The 13,123-nt window shown below is 36.3% G+C and overlaps 1 protein-coding gene and 1 pseudogene across 5 annotated transcripts; one reads left to right on the top strand and one right to left on the bottom strand.

Moving 5' to 3' along the window:
* The first annotated feature begins 2,225 nt into the window (after positions 1–2,225).
* LOC125475186 lies at positions 2,226–4,519 on the top strand (annotated as a pseudogene).
* Positions 4,511–11,336, bottom strand: LOC125475185 (disease resistance protein RPV1-like). Of its 5 annotated transcripts, XM_048579593.1 has the most exons (10): positions 11,136–11,336; positions 10,995–11,047; positions 10,898–10,926; positions 10,508–10,744; positions 8,523–9,211; positions 7,075–8,179; positions 6,701–6,979; positions 5,665–6,588; positions 5,032–5,580; positions 4,511–4,878 (listed from the first exon to the last, which is right to left on the bottom strand). In XM_048579593.1, the coding sequence occupies exons 5-9, from the start codon at positions 9,032–9,034 to the stop codon at positions 5,098–5,100; spliced, it is 3,303 nt and encodes a 1,100-aa protein (XP_048435550.1). In that variant the 5' UTR covers positions 9,035–9,211; positions 10,508–10,744; positions 10,898–10,926; positions 10,995–11,047; positions 11,136–11,336; the 3' UTR covers positions 4,511–4,878; positions 5,032–5,097. The 5 variants fall into 5 exon arrangements, with proteins under 5 accessions (XP_048435550.1, XP_048435553.1, XP_048435551.1 ...); XM_048579596.1 differs by lacking the exon at positions 10,508–10,744; XM_048579594.1 differs by lacking the exon at positions 10,995–11,047.
* Between the last annotated feature and the right edge of the window lie 1,787 nt (positions 11,337–13,123).

Raw genomic sequence — 13,123 nt, 5'->3', positions numbered from 1 at the left:
ATACAGGTGAAAATTCAAACAAGTCCAAAATTGTACATGTACAATAAGCGATGAGAAAAAATGATGTAAGAAAAGGAGATTGTTTGTAAAATGTATTATTGTTTGGACCCGATTTTACACTATCGGCTCGAGTAATCAAGGTCGTTGGATAAGCATAATTTTAGACTATTGAATGACAAAGTGGTTGAAATAATTTTCAATTATTATTGAGAAAATAATGTTGTGATTTTAATCATGATATTATCTCGTAGTAATATGTTAAATTATTTAAACCTAATATTTGTCTAAATCCCAATTAATTTGAACACATGGAATATTGGGATATGCACGACATCAATTGGATAAGTGCAGGTATGGTGATCATGCAAAAGCCTAGATAGGCTTGGCTTTTGGTGGTGATATGATAAGCCTAGGATTTGATGGTGATGGAGTTATGATGAGGTAAGAAGCCTAGATAGGCTAGATTTTTGATGATGAGGTTTGAAAAGTCATGATGCATGGATGGGATGAAATTATGAGATGGTGATAATTAGAAATGAATTTAATATTCATTTAGATAAAGCCTAGGAACATAGGTTTTTTGGAAGGCTAGGTTTTTAATGCATGTTTCTCGGGTTGGTGCTGTGAAGATGGATGGAGGAAAACAAGTGGTGAAGCCACGTCACCAAAGATCAAATGCAATCTTTTAAAGATCAAGTCATGTCAGATACATGGGAATTTGAAACAGGACTCTACCCTAGGATCAGGCCGTGCCAAGCAAGTACATTAGTCTTATAAATACAGATGCAATGGCAACGGAAGAAGCCCTATCCAATTCAACACACAATTGCTCTGCGCAAACCTCTCAAACAACTTGAGATTTTTTATTTTCTTTTTCCGCCAACACATCTTCAATTTGGATAAACAGCATTGTTGTCGTAGAATCAATCAACCAAGGAGAACCATCAGTTTGGATAAACAGCACTGCGTCGAGGCCGACTGGTTACCTATCCAAGTCTCGGTCGAGAAAGGTTTCCAAATCCTTATTGGCAAAGGTCATCTTATTAGTCTTCTCGACGAAGTAAGGTGTTACGAATTATGACATTCGGCACATTGAACGCCGAGTGATTTTATGATTGGATACTCACAAGTGAGTTTCAGAGTTCGGCATTCTGACGGCCGAACCACATTTACCATCAAGACATACATCTCATTTGAGTACTTGTGTCCATATAGTTTGGTGTCGATTCGACGTGTTTATACTTTCACGAATATAATCACTGTGACCGAATCCGATGCCAACGATTCGTGAACTTCGCAAAACTAGCAGCCTTGTCTTCAAGCTTGAGTATCCAAAGGTCGAGAATTGTTTTTTCCCCGATCGCAATCTCAAGATCAAGAAGTCGGTGCTAATGCCTTGTTGAAAGACTGACGAATAAAGCAATCCACTTTTTTCCTTTCAAAACACAAGGGCAGCAACAACACCTCTTTTTCTTTTCAATACAAAATCGCATGTGGCAGCCAAAACATACATTCTGATGCACTCGATGCTAATGCTATGTTAATCTCGTGTGTGTTATTCGCAGCCACCACTTATGAACCTAGACCCCTATATAAATATTAATAAATTAATCCAAATTAGCCCATTAAATACAAACTTAAACTATATGAATGATACGCATGTCAAATTTATCTCAGTTGATGTTGCTGAAACGTTGCTATTTTTGTGATCGAAAACGAGAGAGACAAATTTAGACTTAAATAATTAGAATTGAAACATGCACTAATCTACGACATAAAGACTTAGGTATTTTGTTAAGAATTGTCAATTTTGCACTAACACATATGCATATGATCGATTAAAGATGAGTGACATCCAATTCCAAATTTCTTAAATAGATTGGCATTCTGAAGTCTGGCATACTTATCCAAGCTTGCGTAGCCTAAAATATAAAAAAAATTAAAAATTAAAAAACAAAAAAAAAACACCCTATATTGAAGCATAAGCTTAAAGTAGCAATTTGATAGAGTAGTCATTTAATATTCATCTCTACTAATTCATAAAACATTCTTTGTGAACCAAAATCTTATAAAATTATTAGTTTAACCCTCTAATTAAAGCAGAACATGAATAAGAAATATGGGGTGGAAATGTAATTTCACACAACCAAATTTTGTTGTTTTTTTTTCAAAGTCTCACCTATATGTGATCCTAACATATCTCTAATTATAAAAATAAAAATAAAAATAAAAAACTTCTCACTCCCATATTATCTATCACTCCCTTCCTCTCTTCTTCTATTTCAAAAACAAAAATAAAAAAAATTCCCACAAACTTTGTGTGTGCCAGAATGCTAGTGAAATTTGATAGAATAGTAGTTTAAGAGCTCCTATGAAGAGGATAACCACAAGACCTCCATCTCCAGGTAATCTTCCTTCCTTCCGTTTTACATTTCTGCAGAATACAAGTGGTGGATTTCATTCCGACGCTGTTCATGCTAATCCTACTTGTACGGATGGAATTAAACAATCCCATTTGGAGTCGGAGAGTATGATTCAAACTCGATGCAAATCTGGAAAAATTAGGAAAGATGAAGCATTGGGTTACTTAAATTCCATGATTCAAACAAGACACTTGCCCTCTATTTGGACTTTCAATTGTTTGCTTGGGGCACTCTCCAAGATGAAACAATATTCTACCGCCGTTTGTATGTGCAAACAGTTGATGGGTTGCGCTCAGTTCCAACGTGATGTCAGTACAATGACTATTTTTGCAAATTGCTTGTGACGTCTGAATTGGGGGGACGCGTGTTCCTCTGTTCATTTTATGGCTAGTTTGCTTCACGGGCTCTGCAAGAATAGTTCCCTGGCAGAGGCAATGGCGTTCTTCCAAGAAATAGAAACAAAAGGATACGCATGCGACGAAAGCACTTATGGTACCAAGACGTGGGAAGACGGAAGGTTTAAGCCAAACCAAGCATGCTACAATCCAATCATCGCTAGCCTTTGTAAAGAAAACCGAATAAATGAAGCCTTGACTCTATTTGGTGATATGATCAGCAAAACTGTTGTACCGGATATTATCAGTTATACCACTTTGATTCATGGGTTAGGCAACATGAGTCAGTGGGATGAAGTGCTCTCTCTGTTTGAAAAAATGACGGATCAAGGAGTCAAGCCTAATGAAATCACTTATGCTACTACGATAAATGGATTATGCAAAGCTCGGAAAACTTCTAAGGCACTCGAGATACTAATAATGATGTGGAAAGATGGGAGGTTGAAGCCCGACCAAGGATGCAACATTCCAATCATCAATGGCCTGTGTAAAAAAAGCCGAATAGATGAGGCCTTGACCCTATTTCGGGATATGACTAGCAAAAGTGTAGTACCAAATACTGTCACTTGTAACACTTTAATTCATAGGTTATGCAGCATGAATCGCTGGGAAGAAGTGCTCTCTCTTTTTGAAGGAATGGTAGATCAAGGAGTCAAGCCTAATGTTGTCACCTACAACACTCTAATTTATGCATTGTGCCAATCGGGGAGGATGGAAAAGGCCGAGAGCTACTTGATTTGTGTGCTCAACAGTGGAATTTCACCAGATGTATACACGTATAGTGTTCTTATCAGCAGTCTTTGCAAGGAAGAAAGAATTTAAGAAGCGCTTACTCTGTTGGAAAATATGACAACGAAAGGCATAAAGCCTGATGTTGTCAGTTTTACTTCCTTGATTTCTGCATCATGCAAGTCTGGTAACTGGGAGGAAGGTGTGAGCTTATTCAAAACCATGATTGGTTATGCAGCCTTGCCTAATATTGTTGTTCTGGATCCTTTATGCAAGGAAGGGAAGACAGCAGAGGCGTTGAATCTTGTGGAAGAAATGATCCGAAGAGAAGAAAGGCCTGATGTTGTGACTTACAGCTCCTCAATTAATGGATTGTGCCGGACCAGCCAATGGAGAGAAGCTACAAGGGTGTTGAATAGAATGTTGGATGAAGGTATTGCCCTAAATGTTATCACTTACAACAGTTTGATCAATTGCATGTGTCGTACAGCTCAATTGGAAGAAGCCAACAAGGTTGTTTGATGATATGGTAGGCTGGGGACTCTTGCCTAATACCGTTACTTTGGTAATACTTTTGGATGCTATCTGCAAAGGTGGGATGACAGAAAAGACTCACAAAATATTTGAGGTAACAATTGAATACGGTATGAAACTCAGCACAATAACTTGCAGTACGCTGGTTAGTGAATATTGTTTGCAGGGCAGAAAGGAAAAGGCAAAGATATGAGGTTCCGCCTATATACAATTATGCAATTCCACTATTTCGATTCATTTTTGTAACTCAACTGATAATCAAACAACGTGCGCTCTCAATCAGAAGATATGACAGTTAAGTTTTTTCAATATAAAACCTTTTGGTGATTAAATCGAACATCCAAAATCATACCAATCAATCAATTTATATAGTTCACTAAAAGCATGAATGTTGAAATAGAACTACAAAAAAAAAAAAAAAAAGAACAAAAAAAAAAGGTTGATCCTATGGATCATAACTAATATTCATCATTCCAAAAATAGATTAAACAAGAAATTCCACAATATAAATTTGACATTGAAAATCCAAAATAAAATAAAAAATAAAATCAAAATAATAAAAGTACACAGTTATAGTGTAGGTTTATCTCCTAGCCGTAGCTATGGAGATTAGTTTTCCGTAAACGAAAATCACAAAGCGTTAATCTCTAAGAAATTAAAACAAACAGAAGAAAAACAGGAGAGAGCGTTAAAATGGAGCCAAATCCTTGCCTTAAACACAAGAGAGAGATGAGAGGAATCGTATATCAATGGCCTTCTTGGACGCGTTGAAGAATGTGAAGTCCCACGTCGGAAACCTGACCGAAATGAATACAGTTTATATTTCATGGTTTCACTGTTTGCACTTTGTATAAAACCACACACTTGTTGAGTTAGCAGAAGAAATCCTTTCAAAACAAGAATGACCATCATAAAAACATGATTAGAGATTTGAAAATGTTGCAACGCACATTCAACTCTTGATCGCCAACATCCTTTTCTTTTTTCTTGGTCCAACTTCGCCTCCTACATTGTCGTCAATCTTCACCACCATCCTCGTGCATACTGAAATTTCCCAAGTGGACACCGCAGCCATTTAAGAGCAACCCTTCTCCGCCGTAGCGGCCAAGTGTAACTTGACACAGATACGGCTTTGATTGATCACCACCCTCATCCACCTTCGACTTTATGTGAGCCGGTAATGGAATATATTGTAGCCACACAAGAGCTGCATCTGTCTCTTTTGAACTAAACGAACAATCACCAGAAATATTTATAGATACTCCATCGACTGTAGTCTGTGTATAAGAACAGCATTCTCCTGAAAAATTTTGCGTGATTTTGAAAGCAGCACAGAAAACAAGTACTGTGTTTTTCCATTTGAAAGTCCGAGGGATTTCAATAAAAATTTCACATGAACAACCAGGATCAGTCACACGTACGTCCTTACGGCAACTGAACCAATTTGGAACTTCACTGCCTGGAAGTATAATACTTATCGCTTCATTGCACTTCCCCGCCTGTAAGATTCATATAATGAAATGTTAATTAGTCGTTCATAGTGGAAGAGTGGAAAAATGGAAAAGAGAAAGAGAGAAAAGTGCCTGATGCAGTAATACGCTTGCCATCATGGAGACGTCCAAAGCCAAATTTTCGCACAGCCTTTGGCAACTAGACATGTCCATCCAACGAATGAGTCTCATGTCTCCATCTCCCCGTATCATCTCCGACAACGTTGGAAATATTTCCAGTAATATGCAATCACCAACGTTAATCCATCTCATCTTTGGTGGAAGTTCTGAAATTTCTCGAAGTTTCTTGCAACCAAACAAATCAAGACCCTCCAACCACGCAAATTTGCCAATGCATGCGGGAAGACTCTCAATATGGCTATTACATAGAAAAATTTCTTTTAATTTAGATGAGCAACCGAAATTTGCAAGGGTATCAATGTCCGATAAGTTGCATTCATCAAAAAGTATAGTCCTTAGATTGGGAAATGCTACTGACCCAAAGTTGTCAAATGAAATGTTTGAGTTAGTTGGAAGCTCCGGAGGGAGTGTAACAAGCTTTGGGCAGTCACTGAGATCAAGATATTCAAGACGGGGCAGCGCATAAATCCTTTGCGGCAGATTTGCAATGTTTTCACTTCCATTTAACGATAAGGATTCAAGCCCGGTGAGATTTTCAATTGATGGAGGCAATTCTTTTATAGCGGTTCCACCAAGTTCCAAAATATTTAGGCTTTCCATTTTGCCCACAATTTCCGGGAATATCTCAAACTTTTTGCAACCGCCAAGATTAAAAGTTCTCAGAGATTTCAAGCTTATTGTTGTTGGAAACAGTGTAAGGTTATAGCAGTTAACAAGACATAGTTCTTCAAGTTTATCAAGAAATCCAACTAATGGATCAACCTCAGTTAAATTTGTGCAATCCCTTAGACTCAACTGCACTAAGTTTGGAACTCCGGAGAAGTCGGAGATTCTTGTTAAGTATTGACAGCCAGATAAAATCAGCTTCGTCAGGTTCTGTGAGGAAAAAAAGAGAGGAAAGGATGAAAACATTTCAAAAGGGACACAGAAAAAAGAAAGACTCTTTAGCCTTAAATAAAACATAAATAAAAAAGATCAACGTATATACCTTCAATCCCTCCCCGAATCCTCTGATATGGCTGTTCCTTATGTTGAGTATAACAAGATTCTTCGGATTAAAATTGCGCAGCAAAGATTTCAACGGACATTCAGGCCAATCAACTAACCTTAAGTTGTTGGGGAGGTAATCAACGGCTCCAGAAAACCGTCCATTACAGTTTATGAAAATTTTAAGATTTTTCATGTTGGAGAAGGTTGTAGCACTCAAGCATATCTCATTATCCGATTCAAGCAACTGTACCTTTATGCCTGTAATGTTTTTCGTTCCCTAGTATGAAAATTCAAAGGTATTAACAATGCAAGTTCCTTATAAAACAAAATGCATGTCTCATTAACAAATAAAATGTCGTCGAATGGACTTACTGTATTTTCTGTCAGAACACGATAAACATCGTCATGAAACCACAATCTGCTGCGCTCTCCAGGATCATTGGGTGATTGTTGACGAACTACTTCTTTACCCATTTCTTCTACCAAATCGTGCATCCATATAAAACCATGATCTATATTTACGAGGGCCTTCTGTATGAGTACGTCAATGCTATGCTTGGGGTTTAGCTCACAACCTTCTAATATTTCGATCACATAGTTACTGCTTCCCCCTTTAAAGAAGCACGCAATGTCAAGAAAAACTTCCTTCACTATTTCATCCAATGCATCATAACTTATCTTGAAAACGTCTTGAATTTCTCGGCTTTTGATCAGACCATCTAATATAGCTTGCCACTGATCTATACTTTCACGGTACAGATGTGAACCTAAAACTCTCAAAACTAATGGAAGGCCTTGAGCATGCCGTATTGCATGGTCTGCAAGTTTCGCATAACCATCCAAAGGTCCATTGCTTTTGAAGGCATTCCAACTGAAGAGCTCAAGAGCTTCATGATAGTTCAATTTCTTCACCTCGTATATTGAAATATTATGATGATGAGCAGTTAACAGTTTCTTATCCCTTGTCGTTATGATAATTCTACTCCCAATGCCAAACCAACCATCTGATCCCCCAGCTAAGCAGCGTAACTGTCTCATGTCGTTCACATCATCAAGAACTAAGAGAATCCTTTTACTGCTTAATCTTTCCTTAATTAAAGTGATTCCTTTATCAACATTGGCCACCTTCAACTTGTCTCCCCCTAGAATCTCATAAAGAAGTGTCTTTTGTAATTTGGCCAATCCTTTATCTGTCATTGAACTTTCTCTAACCTTACTGAGAAAGCAACTGCATTCGAAGTTGTGGGAAATTAAATTATAAACAGCTTTGGCAATTGTTGATTTACCAATTCCACCAGTCCCCCATAAACCTACCATACGGACATCATTTCTCCCGACATGTAAGAGGTTATTTATTTCTTGTGCACGAGACTTTATTCCAACTGGGTATTCGGCCACATCCAAAGATGTACGGTTTATTAGTTGCGTGGAAATCCCTTCAACAATGTTATGAATAAGTTTCGATTCATCTTCATGCCTGCGAGTATAAAATCACAAGGAACATCTTATAAATGACATTTTCCCATGTTTTTTCAAAAGAGGGAAGAAAATATACACACATACAAAAGTAGAACAGAATGTCCTTCCAGTTATATTTACAAAGGATGCTAGAGACACTACTTTGTCCACTAAATTTGACTCCAAATATGCACAAATGGATGACAAGGCCACAAATGGATGACAAAGGCCACAAATCGATGACATGTTGGGTCTTTTGATTCTTGATCCTATCACAAAAAAATTAAATCTATATATACCAAGAGAGTAGAGAAATTGAAACAAGCGAAAGCAGAAGGAAGTGTTAAAGTAATAATGTATACTTATCCGAGAGAGTCCACCCAGACAACTTTGCTGCTTCTGAAAGTGCTGCTCTCCATTTGTGGATCTTGTCAGCGTTATCCTGATAATTGCACTCAAGGCCAGCAAGTCCCTCACCAAAACAACCCTTCTGATCTCGAACATCTGAGGGACTCACCTTGTAAAATACCGGTATCACCGTTTGTTGATTGGATTTCTCGCAGTCAAGGATCTTAACAAGTTCGTCCAAGCACCACATTGAGGAAGCATAGTTTTCGGAGAATACAATGACAGAAATCCTCGACTCTTCAATCGCTTTGAGGAGCGCTGTTGATATTTCTTCTCCTCTTGAAAGACAATTATCCATGAAGGTGTTAATTCCTTTTTGACGCAAAGCTCTACACAAATGGCCTGTGAAATTGCAGCGCGTGTCCTCGCCTCTGAAACTCAAGAATACATGGTATTTCCATGGATTGGTGAAACAGGGAGGAGGAGGAGAAGATGAGGCAGCTGCTGCTGCTGCTTCTTTAGCCATAGAAGCCGACCAGATGATTGTTGCAAACAAATGATTCTTTCGATAGAGATTCAATTAATGTTTGACAGGCTACATGATTCATAAGTATTAACTTGTTCACAAATTAATAGTTGACTTTAGAATGAGGAGTGGTGACGAATGACGATGCTTCTTAGGACTTGAATGCACGAGCCTTAACTGCATGAATAAAACACATTTAACCTGAATAAATTAAACATAATCCTGATTGAAAGAGGGATAGATGAGTGAACAGAATCGGTCAGATAAGCAGCTTGGTTTTTATATACATTTCAAAAGATATTACACACTTCAAAATCATCAATTAATTATCAACTAAAGATAATATTCATTAAACCTACAATAGTATAAATTATTCAACAGAAGTTAAGAGAACTAATAATGAATTTGACCTACTATTTTATTTGTATATTCAATTTTCAAATTCAGTGTTTATAAAATTTGTTCAATGGATGCAAAACACCAAACTCTATTAAACTCAGTATTACCTCCACCAAGTTACTTTTCAAAGATCCACCAGTCCCTCTCAAAAATCCCACTTCAACCACACTATAAAATGCACTACTCCAACTTTTTTCAAAAATGATATTCTAAGAAGTTAAACGCTTGAAGAACCTAAGAAGAAGATAATATATAAATTTATACTAAATTGTAATATTAAATCTACATATACTAAGGTAAAGTTATCGTAAATGCCCATAAAGAAATCTAAACAAAAAATTGAAACTAAAAACCAAATGGTTATCAAACGGCTCCTAAAGGAATACGCATTTTGGATTTATTAAATGAAATTTTTCAAAACCTTCAACTAAGTGAAACTAAAATACAAATACAATGCATATGTAGGGATTGTCCAGAGATCACTGAAAACTATATGCTTGACAATAAGGAACGCGGTAAGTTAACAGTGTTAGAAGAAAAATATTATTGGAATTATTGTATACTTTTCCTTTACATGTAAACTGAAAGCTCTCTGACATTTGCAGCAGAGTTCTTTCTCCTTAATCTAAGGAGATTGTTGTTTTGTTGTTAGTAGTTGCCATCATCAACTTTAGTTAATTGAATTAGCTTTAATAATTGTAATAGGAAGTAATGATTATGTACAACATTTGAAGGCTATAACTGCGAAAAAAGTACTAAAAAAGTTTAAACACAAAACCCCCAAAATTATAAAATCAAAATATAATGTACCACCCCTTTTCTCCCGTTTCTCTCTCACCCTCCATTTCTGCAAATCACCTACCTCCCTCTCTCCCTATATACTCCCTACCTCTCTCATTATATCAAAACTCTCAAACCCAATTCAGTGCCTCATCAGAACCCATACAGAATCTAATTAAAGTTTTACCCAAACAAAGAATTCAATTGTAATATTTTAAAATTGAAGAAAACAAATCCCACAGCTTTGGAAAAATAAAAATAAAAACTCCCAGATGCAGGATTCAAAGAACTTACCACAAAACATTAGCCTTTTTGGCTAAAAATCATCTTCAATCCAAATCAAAAAGCTGAAGAAGCTTAAACTGCTTCGGTTTTTTTAGCGAGCCAAGATTTGAGCGGGACAGAAAAACCTAAAAATATCCCAAACGATCCCAAATTTTGGAACTGATTTAAACCAACCCGCCATGAAATTATAGCCGCTTGAGAAATCTTCTTCCAATTAGAACGGAAGAGGCAGCACAGACTGCGTTTCTTGAAATTAAAAATGATAACAAAATTCAATATCCTTCACTTTGAATTGGAGATTAAGTAAAAAAAAAAAAAAAAATTACCCACAAATCATCTACATGTTCATAATTATGCATGAAAAGTAGAAATTCGAAAAGCAAAAATTAAATCACTTACATGGCAGGTATTCAGCAAGAATAGCATATCTGCAAAACCCAGAATAATATTAATCAGAGAGTAACACTGAAAATAAAAAAAATTGAAATTTTTATACCTTCAAGTTTCAAGGTTTTTACTCTGGAATCCAGGCAAAACCCAGATCAGATTCTGAATGGGTTTATCAAAAATAATAATTTAATCAGAAATTAACACTGAAAATAAATCAAAAACACCAAAAATTTTGAAATTTTCGTACCTCAAGTTTCTGGGTTTTTACCGTGAAAACAAGGCTTTTCTGAGACGGGGGTGCAGGCGACGGTCTTGGGGCTCTCATCTCTGATTTCTGAGCATAGATTTGTTCATACGGTGACGATGACGACGGTCTCAGCTGGTATATGCGATGTCAAGGGGTTTGCGGCTGGCAAGACAGAGAATGGCGGGAGGGAATCGGTAAGGGAGTGAGGATTATTAAAAATGAACTTCGGCTATTTGTTTTGTTAAATTAAATTTTTTTTTAAAAAAATAAATATGTAGACTATCGTAAATTAATTTTATGAACATCTTAATCTAAAAAAATTTAAATTCCGATAAATATTGGTTGAAGTTCACTCCGATTTCTAGGTTAAATTTTGGGGGGAATTTGGCTTGGTTTAGCATTTAACATTTAGCCCAAATTTTCCCCTTGAGTTGGAGTGGGTTTGGGAGGAAATTTTGGAGGGTAATTTGGCTTTTAGCCTACCATTAGAGTTGGTCCTAGTGAAGAGGATCTCCGTCAGAAAAGTAAAAGATGAGTGAGAGACGGACGGTCACAAAAGTAAAAAAATGGTGCACATGGGATGAGGGCTCCTTTCCGCGTTTTAGGTACAAAGTTACGAATATTTTAAGTTAGTTGACGACAATTTCTTTCAATAAAGTCGACAAAGGGGCACATCGGATGGGGCCTCCCTTCAAGTGCTTTACCTTTACATACAAAATTGCGAATTTTTTTCAATCAGTTAATGAACAATTTCTTGTGAGAAATTTCCGAACACTTTCTATTGAGTATTTTTTTTCTTTCTAAATCCATGAGAAGATAAAAAACAAATGAATTTCAGACTATAAAATCATGGAGAGATGCCGATTGAGAATCCTCATATTTAGGATTATGGCTTACCTTTTATTGCACTCAATGTCATTAATTTCGATTGTATTGATAATGATTGTACTAGAGGTTTTTATTTTTAACAAATATCTTTTTTTTTTATAAAAAAATTCATGGAGGGTTAAAAATATAGTTCTTCACTATTAGAGATTGTCTAAGATTTGGAATTGTCTTTTCGATCATATATGACAAATCAACCTATTGAGTTATTAATAGGTAACTATTAAAAGTCCAATCCGTATTTAGCTTGATTTTATCATTACACAATCATTACCACTAGCAAGCAATTTAATCTCAACAAGGACTAAGCTACACAAACAATTCACCATAGCATCCAGGTGACGCAATTATTAGTGCATCAATAGTTCAGAACTAGAATTTGTATCCGTGCATTACTGCAGGATTGAAAATTATATGAAAGATTATAGAACTGCAATCTTCATAAACAATATTCGAGTCAAAAAATGATCTTCGAGCGCTAATGCAACCAATACAATTTATTCACAACTTATAAATTAAGTTTTTAATCCCGAGGTTTTTCATTGTACAAATATGCATCACAAAACAATACTAAACGCAATAGACTAGAAAATTTTGAGCCCCAAGGCCTTGAGATATAATTCACTGCCCCTTTGCAAAATATGTTTTCATTTTGCAGATACAAAACGGACGAAAAATGCGTTTGGCAAACTATTTTGTGAAAATAAACTCAGAAAACAAAAAACTCATAAAATAATTTTAGCCAAAGTTCTATAAAATATGAAGTTGATGTTTTCTTTGTTTTTCAAGAATAGATTCCAAAATAATAGAAAATAAAGATACACTATAAAAAAGTTTGAGTTTTAATAAAAAAAAATGCTATAACTACCTCCACCGTCTCACCGTTGAGGTCACCACCATTACAACTATAACCACCACCACCACCTCTCACCACCATCACCGCATTCTTCAACCCATTACCCTCACCATGGCCTCCAGCACCTCCACAATCTCTGCCACCATCATCCCCGCCACCTCTCAACCACCATTTTCACAACCATTGTTAACACAACCAATGGCAGAGCTAGAAATTTTTCACCGGGTGGGCTAGCTTAAAAATTTAA

This window comes from the organism of the source record quoted next, unplaced genomic scaffold (assembly GCF_019419815.1).
Source record: "Pyrus x bretschneideri cultivar Hongxiangsu unplaced genomic scaffold, Pyrus_bretschneideri_v1 Contig14, whole genome shotgun sequence".
NCBI classification, from domain to species: domain Eukaryota; kingdom Viridiplantae; phylum Streptophyta; class Magnoliopsida; order Rosales; family Rosaceae; genus Pyrus; species Pyrus x bretschneideri.
The sequence above is the reverse complement of the archived record's forward strand: the minus strand, read 5'-3'. Positions and strand labels throughout refer to the sequence as shown.